The sequence below is a fragment of the Phaethon aethereus genome (genome assembly GCF_964289735.1).
Source record: "Phaethon aethereus genome assembly, chromosome: 13".
Taxonomy (NCBI): domain Eukaryota; kingdom Metazoa; phylum Chordata; class Aves; order Phaethontiformes; family Phaethontidae; genus Phaethon; species Phaethon aethereus.
In genome coordinates, this window is record NC_138589.1 from 425946 (window position 1) to 448000 (window position 22055).

The 22055-nt window shown below is 68.0% G+C and overlaps 4 protein-coding genes across 4 annotated transcripts in view; 2 read left to right on the forward strand and 2 right to left on the reverse strand.

Moving 5' to 3' along the window:
• Positions 1 to 2283, forward strand: part of SF3B3 (splicing factor 3b subunit 3) — a gene marked incomplete at both ends in the record, with an annotated part of 28454 nt that extends 26171 nt beyond the window's left edge. Inside the window, 3 exons of the mRNA XM_082005570.1 lie at positions 304 to 447; positions 1030 to 1134; positions 2143 to 2283. Of these exons, the coding sequence (XP_081861696.1) occupies positions 304 to 447; positions 1030 to 1134; positions 2143 to 2283 (390 nt within the window). The remainder of the gene's footprint in view (positions 1 to 303; positions 448 to 1029; positions 1135 to 2142) is intronic.
• Positions 2284 to 7110: 4827 nt separating this feature from the next.
• IL34 (interleukin 34) lies at positions 7111 to 10895 on the forward strand (the record flags this gene model as incomplete). The annotated part of the gene is made up of 6 exons (XM_082005610.1): positions 7111 to 7138; positions 7235 to 7338; positions 7631 to 7708; positions 7806 to 7979; positions 10647 to 10785; positions 10876 to 10895. 6 exons carry the CDS (start codon positions 7111 to 7113, stop codon positions 10893 to 10895), a joined length of 543 nt encoding a protein of 180 aa, XP_081861736.1.
• A 1440-nt stretch (positions 10896 to 12335) lies between these two features.
• On the reverse strand, positions 12336 to 15084 carry LOC309409451 (uncharacterized protein; the record flags this gene model as incomplete). Its single annotated transcript, XM_082005611.1, is given in 6 exon segments — positions 12336 to 12655; positions 13427 to 13853; positions 13937 to 14367; positions 14493 to 14544; positions 14944 to 15029; positions 15032 to 15084. Coding segments are annotated over 6 exon segments (1365 nt in total). The 5' UTR covers positions 15081 to 15084.
• A 1806-nt stretch (positions 15085 to 16890) lies between these two features.
• Positions 16891 to 22055, reverse strand: part of MTSS2 (MTSS I-BAR domain containing 2) — a gene marked incomplete at both ends in the record, with an annotated part of 10658 nt that continues 5493 nt past the window's right edge. Inside the window, 11 exon segments of the mRNA XM_082005612.1 lie at positions 16891 to 17663; positions 18523 to 18688; positions 18771 to 18908; positions 18910 to 18948; positions 19056 to 19130; positions 19855 to 20065; positions 20499 to 20596; positions 20673 to 20780; positions 20860 to 21017; positions 21630 to 21704; positions 21790 to 21881. Of these exon segments, the coding sequence (XP_081861738.1) occupies positions 16891 to 17663; positions 18523 to 18688; positions 18771 to 18908; positions 18910 to 18948; positions 19056 to 19130; positions 19855 to 20065; positions 20499 to 20596; positions 20673 to 20780; positions 20860 to 21017; positions 21630 to 21704; positions 21790 to 21881 (1933 nt within the window).

Consider the following 22055-nt stretch of genomic DNA (forward strand, 5'->3'; position numbering starts at 1 on the left):
ACTGGGAGCCAAATTCGGTTTCTGAAACCACAGCCGATGCCTGTTGGGTGATGTTTGATTGAAGCAGCATGCTCGTTTTCTTTTCCTGCTTTCCCTCATTACTTGCATCCGTTTGTCCAGCTCAAGAGGGTGGTTCAGCGGCATGCTGAGTTTTGCCATCTGGTCACAGGTGGAAGGCACTTCCTCTTTAGAAAGGCGTTTCAGAACTAGCAGGTGGCCAAATTTATTCTGCTTTCCTCGCAAGCCTTTTGATGCTTTTATACAAGCTAAAGGAAAAAACGTGCTTCTGTGGCTGACTTTCAGGCTGAAGTGATTATGAATTACCACGTGGGAGAGACGGTGCTTTCCTTACAGAAGACCACGCTGATCCCAGGAGGCTCTGAATCTCTTGTCTATACCACGTTATCGGGGGGGATAGGAATCCTGGTCCCTTTTACTTCCCACGAGGTAAGCAAGCCCTGTCATGCTGCACAGCTGCCACTTTTCTGTGCGCTCATCCCCAGCCAGTATATTCATGTGCAGCATCCCTTGAGGGTAGCTCCAGGCCTCCGCAGCGTGTGGCAGCCTGGCCTGCAGGAAAGCCTGTGGCTGTGGGACGGGCTGTGATGCAAAGGGGAAGAGAAGGAGCTTGATAACTCCTCCATCTGCATTGGCTCTGTGAAGAGACAAGAGCTTTTCTTGTTGCGCTGCTCTTTGAAATCTGTTCTGAAATAGCTCTGCTTGCTGCAGCCTCCTGGAGCAGCATGCCAAACATTCACTCTTCGAGCTGTACCTCTTGTGCTGCTGCACGCCCCAATCCCTGGGAGCCTGATCCTGGTTGCGGTGGCACAGCTGGCTGCTTAGCTCCGCTGTGGGTGCTCCTGGGCTGGAAGTGGTGAGGGGTAACCCTGACACTGGCTGCCGCCTGCAGGGCCGCCCTAGCAGAACCTGGCAATGGTGGTGTTTTAGCCAGCGCAGGTGTCATCTTGCCTAGCCAGTGGCACTGGCACGTAGCAAACCGTTCTCTCAACAATTCTTTAATCTCCCCAGGATCACGACTTTTTCCAGCATGTGGAAATGCACTTAAGGTCTGAGCACCCTCCTCTCTGTGGACGAGACCATCTCAGTTTCCGCTCTTACTACTTCCCGGTGAAGGTAGGTCTGGGTATTTGGGATCAGCTGATCACGAGGGCGCAGAGACTTGCTCTGGGACGCCGAACTGCTTTGAGGCCTGGCAGAAACAACTCGGTGGGGAAGGCTGGGGCAATGTAAGCCGTAGCTGGTGTGGTGACTGTGGCAGGAACTGAAGCTAGCTCTCGACTAGCACTCTGTAAGGAGAGCAATACTTAATACCATGTCTCTCTTGATTTCTTAACCCTTGTAATGAGCCTTCTGAGGGTTGGGCTTTGAGACCCAAGCCTAGAGGTGCCGCTGCTGCGTCCCTCTGCTTGCCACAGCACCTCCCTTTTCCATCAGGAGAAGCAGCATTACATGGCTGTTTGTGTGGCTCGGTCAAACTGAGTGTTGCCTGGGGGACACATTTTATTTTTCCGCCACCGCTGAAAAGGGAAATCTCGTACGAAAGTGCTGTTCCTGCCTATTTCTGCTTTTGAGGAATTCTGTTTGAAGCTGTCAGCTGCTAAATGCTGCGACTGGAAGGGTCCAGCGTACTGGACCAGAGTAACACGTGTAGTAACTACTACCAGAGTAACGTATGTCATACCAGAAAACTCCCCCAGCAGCTGAAGCTGTCTGAGCTCAGAGGGCGTTCTCGACGAGCCCGAGGCTGATGTGCCGCATACCCCATCTCAAAGGTGCTCCGCGTCTGCCTGAAGACACCTTCCAGTCGTCTTTTACAGCCTCCCCCCACCTTCCCAGCACAGCGCTTGGACCTGGTCAGATCCATCATCCCTTCCTGTCTCCGGTTCTTCAGCTGCACCCAGGCGTTTTGGGTTTCTCCTTCATTAATCAAGCTGGCCAGTAAATTAATTTGATGCTAACTGCTGCTATTCAGCAGATGAGGTCACCAAACGTGGTCTTGTTTCTAGGACAGGATTAAGAAGCTCCTGGGAACAAACTGTTTGTTGCCATTTTTCCCCGTTTAGGCAGGGTTCAGTGCCTCTGTGTTGTGCCGATTCAATGCTCTCCTCCTTGCCCCTCCAGAATGTGATCGATGGGGACCTGTGTGAGCAGTTCAACTCCATGGAGCCTAACAAGCAGAAAAATGTGGCCGAAGAGCTGGACCGAACCCCACCCGAGGTGTCCAAGAAGCTGGAAGACATCCGCACACGCTACGCTTTCTGAGCGGCAGCTGGCAGGAGCAGAGCTTTGCGCTGGACTCCTACAGATGCTCTTCCAAGTGCAGTTGGGAGGAGGAATGTGTGGTTTTTATTTTTTCCCCCCTTTTTAAATATTGGTTTGCTCCTCTTGGTTTATGTTTCAAAGTAATGTGACTCCAGTAAATACAGTATCAGATATTAGGTCTCCCGATACATCCCGCTGCTTAGGTGAAGGCTCCTGAGATTCCCCCTTGGGAAGTGCCCCCCTTTAGGATCGGGGGCCTGAGGGTGTCTGGTGCTGGCCTTGCAGAAAGCCCTGTAGGGGCAGCTCCAGTTGAGCCTTTGTAGGATCAAGGGGGTTTTATAATTTCCCAGCTTTTTGGTAAAGGAAAGGGCTGTGGAGTGACTCGGGATTACCAGGCTCCTTTTAGTAGTCGTTGGCGAGAAGCTCTGGGCAGCCGGTGGGGAGCCTGGCCTTGTGGAGGGCCTGTCACAGTTGGCTCGAACATTTGCTTCTGAATTGTAAGGGGTATTTGGACTCTCCATTTCTGACTGTTTTCCCTGTAAATAGAGTTTTGTACAATGTTGACTGTCTTGGGGGTGGGGAAGAGCAAGGCCCGAGTCTGGGACTGGATTTGTTTCATAATAACTTTGGCAAGAGCAGTGTCTCCAAGCTGTGACTGTGAGCAGCACCCAAGGAATAAAAGCCTCTTTTTTTTAACTGCCTGGACTCTGGGGATCTTCCTCTTTGCAGCAGCCGCTCCTGCCCTGGCGGGAGCAGGAGACCAGGGTACGCACCCTCGGCCCCGTGCCCTGCATGGGTGCTGGAGCCATGCTGCAGCCCTGCGGGTGTTAGCCTGCCTGCCCTTCACCTCGCTGCTTGGCCAGGAGCTGGCCCTGAGCCCAGCAGCGTGTCCTGCAGCCAGCCCCTCTGCCCGGGACACATGGAGCGTGGTACATGGAGGGAAGGGTCTTTTCCCCCGCTCCTGTCTCTCCTGCCCTGCCAGGGCAGTTTGGGGATGGCGTTGCTGCCCGTTCCTGGCTGCGGAGGCTCTGCAGCTGGTGCTTCCCATCCTGCCTCCAGGCTTGGCTTTAGTCCCCGGCTTAGTCCTGCCAGGAGGTCTGTCACTGCAGAGCTGGAGCCCTCCCTTGATGCGTGGATGTCTCGGCAAAGGGGCCTGGCTTTCTCCCGCCTGGGGCTTGGAAAGGTAGGTGGCCCTTGGCCCACTGATGCACTAGCCTATCGAACAGCCTTGTGCCTTCCTCCTCCCGCACCTGTGGTGTGCCGGGCGAGGGCAAGCACGCACCCTCCTCTCCGCTCTCCCGCTTCAGCTTGGCAATACCCCCAGGGAGGCTGCACCATGGGGCACCCAGCCACCACCGCTTCCCCAACCCGTCCTCTGCTTGGGGTGAAGGGCTTTCTGCCCCTGAAGTCAGTGGGGTCCAGCCCCTCGTCCTCCCCCTGCGGTGCCATGCCAGCTCTGGCGCGGGGAGCTGCAGGGAGAGCTCCAGCAGATCTTGGCCTTCGGAGTCCCAGGAGCCCTAAGGCGACGTTGAACTCGCACGGTGGGGCGGGGGAGGCTCGGGGGAGGAGTCTCGGACTGGTTCCCAGCACAAAATTTCGCTTCCTTGGCTGGGCCTGCATAAATAACCTGTCTCCAGCGCATGGCAAAGCCTGGGAGGGGCTGAGCCCTCAGCCCCCTTTGCCTGGGGGGCTCTGAGCTGTGGGCCCACCAGCGTCCCCGGGGAGAGGAGGGGCCCTCCCTGGGCCCCTGCAGCTGCTGGGTGCCGGGCTCCTGCACGCGGGAGCAAAGCTGGGGCCAGTGCCCCGCGCCGCAGGCCCTTTGCCTTGGGCTCGCCCCAGCGGTGATTTCCAGCCCGGCACAGCCAAGGGAAGCAAACCGCCTCTGGCAGCGCACCACGCCGCTCCCTGCTTCCCCTTCTCCTCCTTGCCCCATCCCACTGCCAAGCTGGTGACTACGTGGGCACGGAATGCTCTTAAATGGCTTCTGCAAAGGCCTGTGGCAGATGCAGGCAAAATCCCTGCGGACACCTAGGTGAGGAGCTGGAGCAGCTCCTTGCCTGGCTTGGAGCCAGGCATCTTGCCCCCTGGCCGGAGCTGGGAGGGGGGCGAGGGCTGTGCCCAGGCGCTGGCCAGGCCCGGGAAGTTTGGCAGGAGCGCAGCCTCAGCCCTGACTCCGTGCCAGGGGAATCCCAGCGCGCTCTCCTCGCATGCAGAGGCGCATTCCTTCCCACGCCTTTCCCTGGGAGCGCTGACCCCCTCTTTGATAGCTGGCTTCTCTCACTCACCCCCGGCCGCCCCACAGCCCCCAGCGCAGAGGCAGCGGGCTCTCCCGAAGGGCTCTCCAGGCGTGGGGGACGGGGTGCCGTATTCCCTTGTCCCCGGGTCCTGCAGGGCTTCGGCCCCAAAGCACCCTGAGAAGGTGGCATGGGCTTGGGCCAGCTGGTGTCCCTCCGGCCTGGGGGCAGCGACCAGGGCAGCGTGGCCCTCACGCAGGCGCCCAAACGTGCCCGCGAGCGCCCAGCCCGGTGAGCACCCCGAGGCAGCCAGCCAGGGGAATCCAGTGCCCTGGGGATGCTGATGGAGCAGGGCACCCCTGGGAGCCTGGGGGTGTGCAGCGTGGTTAGCTGAGCACCCCGGGGTGCATGTGGGCACCCAGCTGGGTTGGCTGAGCACCCTGGGGGCACCCTGCAGGGCTGGCCCAAGACACCCTGAGGCATGGGGGGCCATGCGGTGTGGCTAACTGAGCACCTCGGGAGCACCCCGCTGGGGCAGCCAAGCATGCGGGGAGCCACTAACTGTGGTAGCCCAGCACCCCAAGGGGCAGGGAGGGACACAGGAGGACTAGCTGAGCACCCTGGGGGCGGCTAGCTGGGCTAGCTGAGCATGCCGTGGGCACCCAGCTGGGCCAGCTGAGCACGCCGTGGGCGCCCACCTGGGCCAGCCAAGCACCCTGGGGATGCGCACCCAGGCTAGCTGTGCATCCCAGGGACATCCACCTGGGCTAGCTGAGCACCCTGGCTACACCGAGCTGGGCTAGCTGAGTACCCTGGGGACATGCACCTGGGCTAGCTGCACATCCCAAGGATGTCCACCTGGGCTAGCTGAGCACCCTGGAGACACGCACCCAGGCTAGCTGTGCATCCCATGGACATCCACCTGGGCTAGCTGAGCACCCTGGCTACACCGAGCTGGGCTAGCTGAGTACCCGGGGGACATGCACCCGGGCTAGCTGAGCATCCCATGGACATCCACCCGGGCCAGCCGAGCACCCTGTGGGCACCCACCTGGGCTAGCCTAGCTAGCACCCTGGAGGCAGCAAGCTGGGCTAGCTGAGCACCCCGTGGACACTCAGCTGCGCTAGCTGAGCACCCTGGGGTCACCCAGCGGGGCCAGCCGAGCCCCCCGGGGACACCCCCCGGGCCAGCCGAGCCCCCGCGGCAGGGCCGGGCCGGGAGAGCCCCGGGCCGGGCGGTGCGGGGCGGGCGCTCGGTCCCCGCTCCCCGCCCGGCCCGGCCGCTGCCCCGCCCGCTCCCCGCGCCGCCGCCCCCCGCCCGCCTCCCGGGAAGCGCGGGCACGGCCCCGCCGCCGCCACCCGCGGGGAGACGCGTCCCGCGCCCGGCGGCCCCGCGCGCCGCGCCAGGTGGGTCCGCGGGCGCCTTGCGCGTGGGGGCGCGTGGGGGCGCGTGGGGGCGGGCCGGCGCGGGGGCGGCCGCGCCGCGGGGGGCGCCGTGCTGCGGCTGGTGACGCACGGCCCCGCGTGGGGACACGGCGCGGCCCCCTTCCCCCCCCGCCCCCGCGCATGGGGTCATGGTATGGGGACGCGGCCCGGCCGCGTCTGCGTGGGGAGATGGCGCAGGCGGGTCCCTTCACGGGGGGACGTGGGACGGGGACGGGACGGCCCTGTTTGCGTGGGGACGCGGCATGGCCCCTTCGCGTGGGGACGTGGGATGGGGACATGGCATGGGGACGCAGGAGGTGCCCCTTCTGTGCTGGGACACGACCCGGGCCCTTCTGTGTGTGCCACAGCCTGCGGGGCCACAACACGCTCCCCTCCCCCCTGTCACGTGGGGACTTGCTGTGGTCCCCTTCCCGTGGGGTGACAGCATGGGGACATGGCACAGCCCCCCTTCGCATGGGCGCGGGGACACAACACTTCCCCTCTGCCTGGGGACCCAGTGTGGGGTGGCCCGTCCCCTTCACCAGCCCCGTCCCCCCTCGGCTGAGCTGCTGAGGCCGGGCAAACTCATTGGTGGGATAATGGTGCCGGGCTGCCCCCCCCCCGCCCCGGAAATCCCCCGGCGTCGGCACCGGGGGAAGCCCTGGCAGCCCTGCCCCGAGTGGGGCACAGGCACCCACGGCTCCGTGGCCACCCACAGCCCTCCGGCCACGCGGGGCTTGCAAGGGGCTGTCCCTGCCCTGCAGCCCCCCGGGTACAGAGTGGGTGCCCTCCCCAGGGGCTGCAGCCTGGGCGCCCGCCTGCCCTGGGGCTGCAGCCGGGGCTCTCTCCCCCCAGATCCCCTCTTGCAGCACAGGGGGTCCCGCACGCCCCCGGGACACATCCCTGCCGGCACCCTGTGATGGCCTCGGGACCTGCTGCCTCCCCGCAGCCAGCCGGAGAGGAGAAGCCGGCGGGGACGGCCGGGAAGGGGGACTAATCCCCCATCCATGGCAGGGGGGAACCGCCCGGGGCTACCGGAGAGCAGCCCAGCGCCCGGGGCCCGTGCCCGTCCCTCGTCCCCCCACCACGCGCTCCGCTGCTCAGGAGGCTCCCGGGGAGCCCCGGCCATGTAGGCGCATCCTGGGGCTCTGCTGACGGCCACCGTCAACATGCAGCAGGGCTACGCGGCTGTCCTGTGTGAGTACAGCTGGGGGACAGCACGGGGGGACGGCCGGGGCGTCACCTCAGCGGCTGTCCCGGGGGGGCTGACGCCGCTCGCTCTCGGCTGCCCAGGTGTCCTGGCTGCGCTGGGGCTGGAGGCGGCTGCGCCGGGCGAATGCGAGCTCACCCGCCTGCTGCAGGACAAGCTGCGGTACGAGATGCGCCTGCAGTACATGGTAACCCCCAGCTTGGGAGGGCCGGGGGGACACGCGGCACTGCAGGGCCTGAGCTCGCTCTGGGGGCGCACGGGCGGGCGGTGAGCGGCTGCTGGGGGGGACGGTTTGGTTTTACTGGGGGCGACTTGTGCCAAATGGCGCGCGGAGCGGCTTCCGCTCTGCGCCTCCGCGGGCTGGCCGAGGGCTTCCCCCGCGGCCCCGAGGGCTCTCCCCGGCTGCCCGGGGCAGGCCAAGGCTGGGGGGACGTCCCCATCACTTCGTGCCGGCCCCGTGCTCTCCCCCCGCTCTCCAGAGACACTACTTCCCCATCGGCTACACGGTCCGGGTGCACTACGAGGAGGTGCTGAGGCCGTCCAACATCACCCGCCTGGTAAGACAGCGGCACGGGAACAGCAGGGTGACGGGGACGCTCCGGGCGCCCACAGGGGCTGCCTGGGTCTCACCCGGGGGAACCCTCTCACCCGCAGCGTGACGGGATGGCGTCAGAGGCGGCACTGCGGTACCTCTGGTTCCACGTCAGCTCCCAGGCGGTGCTGCGGATCCGCGAGGTGCTGCCGGAGAAGCACCCATCCTGGAACTACACCCAGGAGCTGTGCCAGCTCTTCGACGCCCTGGGCGAGGAGTACAGCAAGTACCGGCAGGTGGGGGCACCCCGGGGCCCCCCGGCACCCCAGCCTGGCCGCAAGCTCGCACGTGGCCTCGCACACGCTGCGCGGGGGGGCTGTGTGGTGGGGGGACGCGCAAGACGTGGTGCGTGCTCGCGCAGCACAGGCACAGGCGTGGGGCTGCACAAGAGGCACACGCATGCAACGCGCACACGTGTGCTGCGAGGATGCGCGCCCGTGGGCGCGAGCACCCCGGGGGGCGTAGCATGGGCAGGCACAGCCCCCCCGCGTGTGGCTGGTGTGGGAGGGCAGGCTGCTGGGGGGCAGAGGTTGGCGCGTGGGGCCGTGGGGCAGGGTTGGGGGGCTACCTCACATCTGGCATTGGTGGTTCAGTGGTAGAATTCTCGCCTGCCATGCGGGAGGCCCGGGTTCGATTCCCGGCCAATGCAGCATGGCTTTTTCTTGCCTGTGACCCCCCCCGGAACGGGTCCGTGGCCACCACCAGCATGGGGTGGCACTGCCACGGCCAAGGGGCCTGTACAAGGTGACCCCCGTTGTCCCGGTGGTGGGACCTTGCTGCAGCAGTAGCAGAGATCCTGCCTGTCCTCTTGAGCCTCTGCTGCCTCGATGGAGCTGCTGCACCCCGGGACAGCTGTGTTTGGGTGCTGGGTGGGGGTGGCCTGTCACAGCTGGGTCTCCAGGGTGAGCCCAAAGTGTGGCTGGGTTGTTCTTTTGCCATGGGGCAGGTTCTGCAGCCCCCCGGAGGAGGGAGTGAGCTTTCCTTGGTTTTCTCGGCACAGTGTTAACTCTGAAGGCTAATGATGATTGCCCCCTCGCTGCGGGTGATGTCCGAAGCAGCAGGACGAGGCGCTGCCATGGCTGGAGCCATCAGAGCTGTCTGTCAGGGTCCCGCCTCAGGGCATTCACGGCCAGCAGTGCCTTTCCCTGCTGCAGGCACCCCTGCTGGGTGTGGGGCCGTGTTTGGGGGTGCCCCACATCTGGCATTGGTGGTTCAGTGGTAGAATTCTCGCCTGCCACGCGGGAGGCCCGGGTTCGATTCCCGGCCAATGCAGCTTGTGCACCTTTTTGCACCCCGGTGTCCTCAGGGGGGACCTTGGGGGTTGCTGGAATGTCCTTGGGGGTCCCAGAGCTGCGCCCTTGGGTCCCCCAGTACCCTGGGCCCTGCGTGGGTGCTCAGGCTCCAAGGGTGGCAGTGAGGGCCCCAGGCTTGGTGGCATTTGTGGGGAGAGCGGGAGGTGCTCGCTTGGGTGACAGGGAGCATCTGCTGGGGAGGGGCACTGGCTCAGGAGCAGGGGGGTGCTGGCCCCTCGCAGGGGTGCGCAGGCCACAGAGCTGTGGGCAGCCCCACATCCTCCATGGGTGGCTCAGTGGGATGATTATTGGCCCCACGGATAATATTTGGGCCCATCACCACCAAGAGCCTGGGTTTGGTTCCTGGCCAATGTGGCCCCGATGTCCCACCCTTCGGCTCGGCAACCCCTGGCCCCTCTGCCCGACTTGGGCCTCATGAGGCCACCGTCAGCTTGGGGCTGTGGGGTGCTGCTGCACCCCAGAGTAGCTGTGTTTGGGTGCTGGGTGTTCTTTTCCCATGGGTCAGGTTCTGCAGCACCTCGGAGGAGGGAGTGAGCTTTCCTTGGTCTTCTCGGCACAGTGTTAACTCTGAAGGCTAATGATGACACCCCCTCGCTGCAAGTGATGTCCGAGGCAGCAGGACGAGGCGCTGCCATGGCTGGAGCCATCAGAGCTGTCTGTCGGGGTCCTGCCTCAGGGCATTCATGGCCAGCAGTGCCTTTCCCTGCTGCAGGCACCCCTGCTGGGTGTGGGGCCGTGGGGCCGTGTTTGGGGGTGCCCCACATCTGGCATTGGTGGTTCAGTGGTAGAATTCTCGCCTGCCACGCGGGAGGCCCGGGTTCGATTCCCGGCCAATGCAGCAGCCACAGGTTTTTGCACCCCAGTGTCCTCGGGGGGGACCTCAGAGGCTGCTGGAATGTCCTTGGGGGTCCCAGAACTGCGCCCTTGGGCACCCCAGTACCCTGGGCCCTGCTTGGATGCTGGTGGGGCCCCTTCTTGACTCCCATGGGGCTGTGGCAGGGGGCTGCTGGGGGGCCCGGTGACAATGAGGGTTCCTGGCCCAGGGCAATGGGGCTGCTTTGGACTAGGGGGTGCTGCTGCACCCCGGGGCAGCTGTGTTTGGGTGCTGGGTGGGGGTGGCCTGTCACAGCTGGGTCTCCAGGGTGAGCCCGAAGTGTGGCTGGGTTGTTCTTTTGCCATGGGGCAGGTTCTGCAGCCCCTCGGAGGAGGGGGAGGGGGTGAGCTTTGCTCGGTCTTCTCGGCACAGTGTTAACTCTGAAGGCTAATGATGATGCCCCCTCGCTGCGGGTGATGTCCAAGGCAGCAGGACGAGGCGCTGCCATGGCTGGAGCCATCAGAGCTGTCTGTCAGGGTCCCGCCTCAGGGCGTTCACGGCCAGCAGTGCCTTTCCCTGCTGCAGGCACCCCTGCTGGGTGTGGGGCCGTGTTTGGGGGTGCCCCACATCTGGCATTGGTGGTTCAGTGGTAGAATTCTCGCCTGCCACGCGGGAGGCCCGGGTTCGATTCCCGGCCAATGCAGCTTGTGCACCTTTTTGCACCCCGGCGTCCCGGGGGCACGTCTCGGTGACGCCGCGCTGGCCTGTCCCTGCAGGGGGATGTGGAGGCGGCGGTGGCTGACCTGGTGAAACTGCTGCACAGCGCGGGCGCCGAGAGCCGGCAGAAGGCCGTGCGCCCCAAGGCGCTGCTGGACAACTGCCTCAAGGTCATGCGGATGCTCTTTGGGGCACCCTGTGAGTGGGGACTGGGGGGGGACGGTGGGGAGCAGAGGTGCCACATGTGGGGTCCTGTCGGGCACAGTGACGCCTGTCCCCTCTGCCCAGGTCGGTGGGAATCCACCTAACGCCACGGAAGACGCCTCCTCCTCGCCCTGGAGCCTGCGACGTGCCTCTGCTCTGCCCCCCCCCCCCCGACAGAGCCCCTCGGGGTGTCCCCAAGGAAAGTGCGGAGCAGGGACAAATGCCACCCCCTCGGGGACCAACCGCCACCCTTTCCGGGGCCGCAGAACTCTGCACGGCCGCAGGGTCGGCCCCGTCTGAAACGCTGAGCTCCTTCCACACGGGTGCGGGCTGGGGGGCCGGGACGCCGCCGCCCCCCGCCCCCCCGCTGCCCGGTTCCTCTCGGTTTGTATTTTTGTTTTTTTCTCAGCTTCCATTAAACACCAGGGAACTCTCCGGCGCTGCCGCCCAGCTTCCGCCCGCGTCCTGGCGGCCTCTGACCTTCCCCAAAATGAAGGGCCAGCAGGGAGAACCCCAGCTGCTGCCTCATTTGGGGTGTCAGCCCCCTCCCTCGGCTCCTGGGGGGGCCGTAGTCACCCCAACACGGGGACCCCCAGAGCCACCGCTGGCCGAGCTGCCTGCGTCAGCCCCGGCGGGGCTGGGGGCTGGCCGGCTGCCTCCCCCTGCCCAGCTTAGTTAATTACCTTAATCGGCTATTAGAAGCCTTAATTGGTGTATTCCTTGCTGCAGCTGCTTAGGATTACAAGTCTATGAGAGCGTGTGGGTGGGCACTGCCGTGGGAGTGGGTGCGCTGCCTTCCTCTTCCTCTTCCTCTTCCTGCCCCCTCGCGCCTCGCAATGCTTCATGTGTATGTGGAGCCCAGGCAGAGCTCATATAAAGCCCACCACCTTGATAAGGGGCTTTAATTCGAGGGACCTCCCTCGCCCATCCCTGCTGGCCTTATCGAACGCCCCCCAGGTGGTCCAGGGCCCGTCCCGCCCTCCCCCCGGCGCTGCCTGAGCCCCCCCCCCGGGGCTGAGCTCCCACGTCCCGCGAGTGCGGGAGCGGTCGCCCGCGCTCCTCCAGCGAAAACGACCCCGGCCGGGAGCATCCCCGCGCCGAGCGGCCGGGCTCGGGGCGCGCCCAAGCGCCCGCTTGAGATGCTGGGGCACCCTTCACACCCCCCGCCCCTCCCCTCCCCCGCCCCGGGCCGGCCCGGGGGAAAAGCCCCCGTCAGCATCCTCGGGGACGCCGCGCAGGACGCCCCACGGCACAGTTTTGGGGGTCTCCGGGACGCCGCCGGGCCAGCACACCGCGCGGGCCGACGGCCACGGAGAGGGGCCGTACCCGGCCCAGCCCCGGGGGCAGCGTGAGGATGCCCGGGGGGGGCCCCGGGGGACGCCCCCGGCAGCGGGACGCAGGAGCACCCTCCCCTCTGCTGCGCCGGCCCGACTCGGCACCCCTGGGCGGGGGGGCCGCGACCCCAGCCCTCGGCGCACGAAACCAGAGCGAGCCTGGAAACGGTTGGTGCAGTGTACTGGGCTCGGCGGCCGCCGCGGCCGCGCTCACCAGGGCAGGCTCTGCCCTCTCCAGTCCCAGAAGGTGCCGTTGCCGTTGCCGGCGGCCGAGAGCCGGGCCAGCAGCCGCAGGACGCCCCGCACGCTCTCCTCCAGCGTCGCCGGGCCCTCGGGGCCGCGGGGAACAGCGCCGTGAGCCACAGCCCCGCCCCGGCGTCCGGCCGCGCCCGGGGCGGCTTGGCCGGGGCTGGGGGCGCCCGGCGCGGCCTTGCGCGAGCGGGGGTCGTCCCCGGTACCGGGGCGCAGTCGGGGTGGCGACGCCCCCGGGGCGCAGCCCTCTGCACCCCGCCATTGGGCTGGGGGGGGGACTGGGGGAACGGGAGGAAGCTGGGTGGTTTTGGGGGGAGAGCCGGGAACCGGACCCGTGCTGCGCCGGCACCGAGGGACCGGGGGGCTGCACGGGGGCGTGTGCCCCCGGGAGGAGCGGGTGTGGGACGGGGTGCCCGTGGGAAGGGGTGCGCGTGGGAAGGGGTGCCTGTGGGAGGGGATGTGCGTGGGAGGGGGTACCCGCGGGAAGGAGTGCGCGCGGGAGGGGGTGCCCGTGGGAGGGGGTGCGCGTGGGGAGGGGTGCCCGTGGGAAGGGGTGCCTGTGGGAAGGGGTGCCTGTGGGAGGGGATGTGCGTGGGAGGGAGTGCGTGTGGGAGGGGGTGCGCGTGGGGAAGGGTGCCCGTGGGAGGGGGTGCGCGTGGGGAGGGGTGCCTGTGGGAAGGGGTGCCTGTGGGAGGGTGCGCGTGGGGAGGGGTGCACGTGGGGAGGGGTGCCCGTGGGGAGGGGTGCCCGTGGGAGGGTGCGCGTGGGGAGGGGTGCACGTGGGAGGGGGTGCCCGCGGGAGGTGGTGCACGTGGGGAGGGGTGCGCGTGGGGAGGGGTGCGTGTGGGAGGGGGTGCCCGCGGGAGGGGGTGCCCGTGGGAGGGGGTGCGCGTGGGGAGGGGTGCCCGTGGGAAGGGGTGCCTGTGGGAAGGGGTGCCTGTGGGAGGGGATGTGCGTGGGAGGGAGTGCGTGTGGGAGGGGGTGCGCGTGGGGAAGGGTGCCCGTGGGAGGGGGTGCGCGTGGGGAGGGGTGCCTGTGGGAAGGGGTGCCTGTGGGAGGGTGCGCGTGGGGAGGGGTGCACGTGGGGAGGGGTGCCCGTGGGGAGGGGTGCCCGTGGGAGGGTGCGCGTGGGGAGGGGTGCACGTGGGAGGGGGTGCCCGCGGGAGGTGGTGCGCGTGGGGAGGGGTGCGCGTGGGGAGGGGTGCGTGTGGGAGGGGGTGCCCGCGGGAGGGGGTGCGCGTGGGAAGGGGTGCGCATGGGGAGGGGTGCCTGCGGGAGGGGGTGCGCGTGGGAAGGGGTGCGCGTGGGAGGGGGTGCCCGCAGGATTCTGCCAAGCCAGGGTGCCATGCACCTCCCGCCACTCACCATCCCCCGTGCCAAGGGAGGTGTCACCCAGCCGGGGTCCACGGACACGCAGAGGATCCCGCTGCCCCCGTACTCCAGCGCCAGGCACTTGGTGAGCATGTTGAGGGTGGCCTGGGGGCCCCGCCGCCGTCACGGGGTGGCACGGCTGCGGGTGGGGCGGGGGGCTTCTGCGGCCCCCCCCAGATCCCTCCCACCTTGCTGCAGCGGTAGCAGACGTCCTGCCTCTCCTCCCAAGCCCCCGGCGCCTCGATGGAGCCCAGGACGCTGGAGATGTTGACGATGGCGGCTCTGCGGCAGCTCATCCCGTGCCGCCCTTCGGCCTCGGCCGCCTCCTTCAGCAGCGGCAGGAACGCCTGCGGGGGACCGGGCGCTCGGGCACCGCCGTCCTCTTCCTCCCTCCTCCCGGCAGCTGGGGCCGGGGCTGCCGGCGGCCTCACCTGGCTGGTCTGCAGGGGCCCGATGGTGTTGGTGGCGTAGACGAGGGCCATGTTCTCGGCCGTCTCGGTGCCCAGCGTGCTGTGGCGCGTGGTGCCGGCGCTGTTGATCAGCAGGTTGAGGCCGGCGCTCCCCACCTCCTCCCGCACCTTCCCGACCGCCGCCCTGATGCTGTTGGGGTCCGTCACGTCTGCGGGGGGACGGCAGGGCTCGGGGACGGGACGGTGCCCGCAGTGGCTCCAGCGTTTCCTGGAGCCACCCGTGGGCGCCACGAAATGCCGCGCGGCTTTGTCCCCTGCCCGCCCCGGCACCTACCCAGAGGCAGGACCACGACGCTGGGGCAGCCCAACGCCACCTCGTTGACGGCCTACGTGGAGGAAGGGGGGGCTCGCTGGGACGGCAGCCCCGCATCGTGCCGGGTTGGCAACCGGGCGGCCCCGCGGGCCGCGGCCAGCGGGTTTGGACAGGTGCCGGCGGGAGAGGTTCGGGGGCGAGCCGCTGCTTCTCTGCGCCCGGCGGCTTCAGAGCCCCCGGCGGCGATGCCGGCGGCGTGGGGGGCTGCCGGCACCCCGGCACTCCCCGTCCGCACTTACCTGTGCCAAAAGGGGAAAAAACCCTTAAATACAAATACGGGTATTTTGCCACGCCGTTGACGGGGCGGGACGCTGACCTCAGGCCCCCCGGAGCCGGGGGGGGAGGCCTGGGGGCACCCCGAAGCGCCGCATTGCCCCGTCCCGGAGCTGAGCCCCCCCGGCCCTCTCCCCACCTTCCCCTGGGGGTCCAGGCAAGCGGCAAAGAGGTGCCGGGGCGGGGTGGGCTGCTCCAGCAGGCCCTTCAGCAGCCCCAGGCCGAGCCCCCGTCGCAGCCCGTCAGCAGGACGCTGCCCACGCTGAACCCCTCCATCCGCGCCCTTCGCCGCAGCCGGTTGTGCCGCCCCGGCAAGGTTTGGCAATCCTGCCGGGAATTTGGGCGGAGGCGCCGTGGGTGCTGCTGGGACGGGTGGGGGGGCACCGCCTGCACCCCCTTTCCCGCGGGGGGCCAGGGCAGGGGAGCCACTCTGCCCCCCCCCGGCCCCCCCCTCACCTTGGCCGTGGGGATGTCTCACGGCGCCCGCTCCCCCCTCTGCCACGGGCACCCCAAAGGGGTGACGGGATCTCCCCCCCGTTAGGGGGGCACCCCATGTATCCCCAGGTACCAGCGCACCCACAGGCTGTTAATTACAGTACAACCTTTATTAATACTGGAATCTTCACAGTGCATTCGTTACTTGTAGCAGTGACTATGGAAATTGGGGGGGGGGATCGAGGGGCTTTACCACCAAAAAAAATAAAATAAAATAAGCAATAAAATTAAAAGAAAAGAGGGAACGAGAGAAAGAGATAGAAACCTGGCGGGGGGGAAGCGGCAGCGGGGGCGGGGGGGAATAAATTAAAAAAAAAAAGGAAAAAAATTTTAAAAAATTAAAAAAAAAGAAAAAGGACCAAGTTAACAACAGCACCAGAAAAGTTACTTCAGTCAGAAGACAGGTCGGTGGTGGTTTTTTTTTTTCCTTCCCAAGGAATTTTTGTTTTCTGTACAAAATAAGACGAACATCCCTCCCCCCCGACACCCCCCCCAAACCCCCCCCCCAACCCCAAACGTTTTGTCACTTGGCATCAGCGGTTCTGGGCAGGAGAAGGGGGGGGCTAAAGCCGTATTCCTACGGGGGAGGGGAAGGGGGGGCTGCGATGCGACAGACAGCGGGGCGGCGGGGGGCTATGTACAGCGGGGGGGCCGGGGGGGTTGTGCTTTCCTCCGGCCGAAATCGGCTGCTTTGCTTTGGAGGGGGGTCCGGGTGAACCCCACCCCGTCCCCAGGACCGCCCCCCCCCCCAGGGGGACCCTGTGCAGGGTCTGTGGGTGCTAAGGGGAGGGGGGGGGCTTGGAGGGCTGGGGGGGCCCCCCCGGTGATCCTGAGGGGGGGCGACGAGGAGGTTCGGCATCCTCGGCTGCTGCGTCCCTGTGCCCCCCCCAAACGGGAGGGGGGTCTACTGTCCCCCCCGCCCTCTCACACGTGTGCCCCCCGCCCCGCAGCCCCCTCCCCACTGCTCCTGACCCCCAAAATGGGGCTGAGCCATGCTGGCCCCAAGCAGGCAGCTGGGGGGAGGGCCGGGCCGGGGCCCCCCCAGCTCCCGGTGCCCCTGCTGGCACCGTCCCCTGTCCCCTCCTGCTGGGGCCGGGGCCACCTGCCTGCGCCCGGGGAGGGACGGGGGAGGAAGGGGAGAGAAGAGGGAAAACGGGAAAGAGAAAGAAAGGTGAGGGGCGGGGGGGGGAGAGAGAGAGGAAAAGGAGAAAAAGAGGAAAGGGAGAGGAAAAGAAGGAGAAGAAGAGGAGGAAAAGAGAAGGAGAAAAGGAGGAGAAAAAGAAGGAGAAAAGGAGAAGACGGAGAAAAAAGGAGGAAAAGAGAAAAGAAGGAAGAGAAGAAGAGGAGAAGAAGAAGGGAAGGAGACAAAGACAAGACGAAGAAGAGAAAAGGAGACACAGAGAAAAAGAAGAACGAAAGAGGAGAGAAAGAGCCAAAGAGAGACCAAGGGAAGGAAAGACGTAACAGCAGGGAGGGGCCGGGGGGGGCAGAGGAGCTGAAAGCGGGGGGCGGCGAGGGTGGGGAGGGGCAGCGGGTGCCCGCGGGGGGTCTGTCGGCCACGGTGGGCGCGTCCCCGCTGGCCGAGGCGTCATCACGATATCCGCGGGGCCGACCTGTCGTTGGTGATGGTCCTGCGCAGGCGCACCCCGCGCCGGATGGCCACCAGCATGTCTTCGGCCGGGGGGTCCATGGAGGCTGCCGGGGGGGGCGCGGGGGTCTCCTCGCTGGGGCCAGACCCCGCGAGGGCGGTGGGGAAGGGGAACTGGCCCTCCCCCAGGGCGTGGGCGCCGGCCACCAGCTCGCCGATCTTCTCCACCAAGCTGTGCCGGTTGGCGGCCAACTGTTGGTCCTCCTCTTCCTCGGCGGAGAGGTGCTGGCTGGCGCCGGGGTAGACGGAGATCTCCGCGGCGCCGCTGCCCCAGGCGGTGTTGGGGAGGCTCAGCCGCTTCGGCGAAGCTTTGGCAAAATCCAGCGGGTTCGGCGAGGCGTCGTCAGCGTAAAAGACGCACTCTTCGCTGCCCACCCGCGTGGGACCGGCGTAGCCGGGGGAGTCGGGCACCGTGGGGGTCTTCACGGGGACAATGGGGGGTCGGATGGGGATGGGGCCGGCGTTGGAGAGGGTACGGCGGACCGAGGGCTTGGTGGAGGGCGTGCGGCGGATGGTGGCCACCCCCGGGGTGGCGCCGGCCGGTAGGTTGGTGCCGGTGGGCAGCCCGGCGGTGGAGGCGGGACGCTTGGTCTGGATCATCCGCCGGTAGTTCTGGGCGATGTTGCTGTTGCGCGGGATGGTGGAGGACTTGTCAAAGTCGCTCTGGGGGTCGCACTCCACGTCACCGTTCACCGAGTAGCAGTCATAGTCGGAGCCTGGGGATGGCGCAGGCGGTGGGTGGCCCCAGCCGAGCCCAACCGCCACCTTCGCCAGCCCCGCCGCCCGCCGCCGCGGCGCAACCACGACCAAGCTCCACCGCCAGCGCTGCAACGCCATCCTGGCTGGCCCCGACCATTGCTGGCACAACGTGCTCGCTGTCGAGCCCGACCGCCACCGCCAGACGGCGACCAGTCACCCCGACCGTCGCACTGAGACCACAACCGAACCCGACCGTCGCCGCCGCGACGCGATCGCAACCAGCCCCAGCTGCGACCGCCGCAACTGGCCTCAACCACCGCCGCCCTGTAGCTGTAGCCAAACCCAACCGCCACCATCACAACCACCCCAACCACCCCCGTCACGACGTGACCGCAGCTGAACTCCACCACCACCGCGCGCTCACAACTGGCTCAGCCATCACCACGCCGACGCCATCGCAGCAAAACACGACTGTCCCCGCGCTTACTCGATCTCCAGCTGCCATCACCCACCGCCTGCCACCCTCTCCGCCCATACGCAACCGCGGCGCCCAAAAGCATCACCACAAGCCACCACCGACCGCGCAACCGGGTGATGCTACCTGTCATGGCGCTGCCTGGCACAACCGCAGCCATCGAGACCCGGCGAACGCCCAAATACCCGGGAAAAGCCGCGGTGGCCGTGCCGCCCGACGCTTGTGCCGCGCACCGACCCGCCCCACAAGAGACATCGAATCCTCGCCCCGCCGGCCCCCCCCGCGCCGCGGCCGCGCCGCCCGGCGCACGCGGACGCGCCCCAGAACCGCCTCCGCCGGCCCCTTCCCCGCTCTGGGCGCCATTCGGGCGTCCCCGGTGCCCCTTGCGGCGGGGCGGGTACCTTGGGAGGGGATGGTGTCCTCGGAGCAGGAGGGGGTGGTGGTCTGCGTGCTGTAGCCGCTGGAGTACTGCAGCGAGTCCCGGCTGCTCTTCTGGTGCTCCAGGCTCAGCCCCCGGGTCAAGACCATGGCCAGGTCGCTGGCGGCGGGGGACACCTCCTCCCCGTGCTGTGGGAGCGAGGGGCACCGTCACCGCCCTGCTTCCTCCCTCGGGCGCGCCCCGGCAGCCCCCCGCGGCCGGAGCCAGTACCTTGGCGGCAATCGTGGCCGGCGACATCCGGGGCCTGGGCGCATCCTCGCCGCCGACGCCAGGGTAGCCGCCGGCGGGCGAGCCCGTCTCGGCTTCCCGCAGGTGCTCCACGCGGTCCTTGCGCCGCTGCGGGGCCGGGACCCGCCGGCTGGTCGTAGGGGCTGGCCTTGGACCAGTCCTGCAAGGGGCAAGGCACGCGGTGACGCCGGGGCCAGCGGCCGAAAGCGGGGCAGGGCGGGAGGGGGCACCCGCGGGCGCTGCCCGGGTGGCGGGGCACGAACGAACCGAGGTGGGGGAGCTGCACTCGCTAACCGACTGGCAGGTTTCGGAGGCCTCCGAGGACGCCGAGCTGGAGGACTTCTGCCGTGCCGCGAGGCCGCGCCGGGAGCCGGAGGGGAGGGAAGGGGCGGTTAGCGAGCACAGCCAGGGCCGCGGCCCCCGGCCCTGGCGGGACCCGACCCGGCGGCGGGGGCCGCGGAGACCCGGCTGGCCGAAGCCCTGACCCTTCCCCCTTGCTCATCCCGAGCCCCGCGGAGCCACAGGCCGTTCTGGGGAGCAGGGACGCTCCCCGTGGCCGTGGTGCTGGGGCCCCCGGCGGCTCTCGCCGGGGTGGTGACGCCGGGTGGGCGCAGGCAGGCGGTGCCGGCAGCGCCAGGCAGCCCGGCAGCAGAGCCGGCACGAGGCATCGGCGGTTCCCGGGAGGGTCCCGGAGCGTCCGCAGCACCGGGAGAGGGTGTGGAGCCAAGGGGAAGCTTTGCTCCGCGCTGCCTGCCGGGGGACTGGTGCAAACTGGGTGTTGTTGGGGCTGGGGCGCGTGGGCAATGCCCTGTTCCCCCGGGACGTGCTGGGGAATATCTGTGCCCCATCCTTGGGGGGGTCACAGATGGGGTGCCCCCAAGCAGGGCAGGCATCCCCCAGCATTCCCAGCATTTATCTCCCGTGAGGCCAAAGCAGCTGGAAACACGCCTGGGGGGGTCCCATCGCCCCCGCACCGGCCCCTCGTGTTGCACCCTGCAGCACGCACCCATTCTACAGAAGGGAAAGCTGAGGCATGGGGTGGGTGGCGCTGACCCCCTCCCCGTACCTGGCTGGTGATGTCCGAGGGCATGGGGGAAGGCGGTTTGGAGTAAGCGGCATCCTGGGAGATGAAGCCGGAGTCGTGGGAGGAGACGCTGGAGAGGCGGGCGGCGGCGGCGGGGGGCTGCGCCAGGCTGCGGTAGCGATAGGTGGAACTGGGTGAGCAGGTCTGAGCCCCGCCGGGCCACGCCGGGCCACCCTTGGCACTGCTAACGCTGCTAGCGGGGCGCCGGGGGGATGGGGACACGCCGGCGGGGGGCACAGAAAGAAGAAAAAAAGAGAGTTTAAGCCGGAGGCCCGGGGGCGGCGGGGCACCCCGCCCCACAGCCCAACCCGGGGAAACCGAGGCACACGCCCCTCCTGTGGGTGCCGCTTTCCCTTCTGGGGTCCCCCGGTGGGAGGGGACACGCTGGGGCACAGGGCAAAGGCGATGTGTTTGCCCCCAGGACCCCCCCCCCAAACCCCGCGCGGCTCACGTCGTCCCCAGAGCCCGGGGGACGGGGCACCCGCGCCAGCCCCGACCCCGCACCCGTCCCCGCGCGCCGAGGCCGGCTCCTCCGCGTTGCTGGGGACCAGCCGGCCGCTGGGCGACGCGGCGGCGGACGTGCCGCTGGCGAGCGTCCCCCGGCCCCAGGAGCCCCCCCCCCGTACCTGCACATGCTGGACTTGCGGGAGCTGGAGCTGCTGGGCGAGGAGGGGGGCGTCTGGTAGGACCAGCTGTAGTCAGAGCCCTTCAGGTCCTTGATCACCTGCAGGAAAGACGGGGTTTAAGCCCCCAAAGATGCTCTCCCCCTCCTGCCCCCCCTGCCCGGCCCCCCCGCTGACCTGCTCGCTGGCGGGGGGCAGCTTGTGGGGCTCGGCGGTGAGCACCGCCAGGTCCTCAATGATGCCCTGCAGGTGGGTGATCTCCCCCAGCATGGTCAGCTCCCCGTTCTGCGGCCAGACGAGGGGGAGCATCAGCGCCCCGCGGGCGGCCGCGCCCCCCCGCCCCGCCCCGGCCCCCCGCGCTCACCACCACGGGCTGCAGGAAGGCGATGAAGGTGCAGAAGCGGCCGCGCTCCTCGATGAGGGCCTTGCGCACCGCCTGCTTCTCCGTCTCCTCCAGCAGCAGGTACATGTCGTTGACGTCCTGCAGCGCGTTGTCCAGCTGGGGCTGCAGGTCCCCCTTCCCTGCGGGGCGGGGGGTGCCGTCAGCGCCGGGCTCCCCCGCCACCCCCCCGGGGGTCCGGCGGCCAAGCCGAGGCCACCCCCCGGCCGGGAGACGTCGCCCCGTCCTCCTCGCGTCCCCGCGGGCGTCGTGTGCGCGTGCGTCCCCGCGGCCTGCGCCCGTCTCCCGGGAGGGGCCGGCAGCGCCCTCGCCCCACGGCAGCCCCGGGGCGGGGGGCTGCTCCCGCGGGGTCCCCATCCCTGGCGCCGCCGCGGGGGGTGCTGGCCGCGCCCCGGGACGTGGGGAGCGAGCGAGGCTAAGCTAAAAGCGCGGGGGGGGGCTGAAGGGGGGGCATGGGGAGCGGCTGGGCAGACGGACGGACGGACGGACGGACAGACGGAGGCAGCCCCGGCCCCGGGGGGAGCAGACGAGGAAGCGGAGGGGGGGCCGGGCGGGGGCCGGCAGTTCACTCACCCAGGAGCTCTACAGGAAAGGTGCGGAGGGGAGAGAAGGAGACAGAGAAAACGTGTGAAAAGAGGCCGGGGCGCGCGCCCCCGCCCCCCCGCCCGCCCCGGCGCCCACCCCCCCGGGGCTGCGGGGGGCACCCCCCGCCCCGGAAGACCCCCCCCCCTCACCTTTGCGAGCCTTTTTCTGGAGCTTGAGGGTGTCGGAGGATTTCTTCTTGATCTCGTGGCGGGCTCGCTTGTACTCTGGGGGCACAGCGGCGCCGTCAGAGGGGACCCCCCCCCACCGGCGCAGCCCCCCGCCACGGACCCGGCCCAGCCCACCCGGCACCTTTCGCGTGGTCCTTGTCCAGCTGGTTGGCGGTTTTCTTCCAGTCCTCAATCCTGTCCTGCAGAGGGGTTATCAGGCTCTCCATCAGCGCGCTGGAGCCGGGAGAGAGAGGCAGAGAGGGTGGGAGAGCGCTGGAGCTGGGGCGGGGGGAAGCCAGCCGTGCCCCCCGCCCCAGGCCCAGCCAACATCCAGCATCTCCTTCTCCAGCGAGAGAGGGCTGAGCCCAGCCGACTCATCTCACTGATGCCCCGGGCGCGCTTACTTGG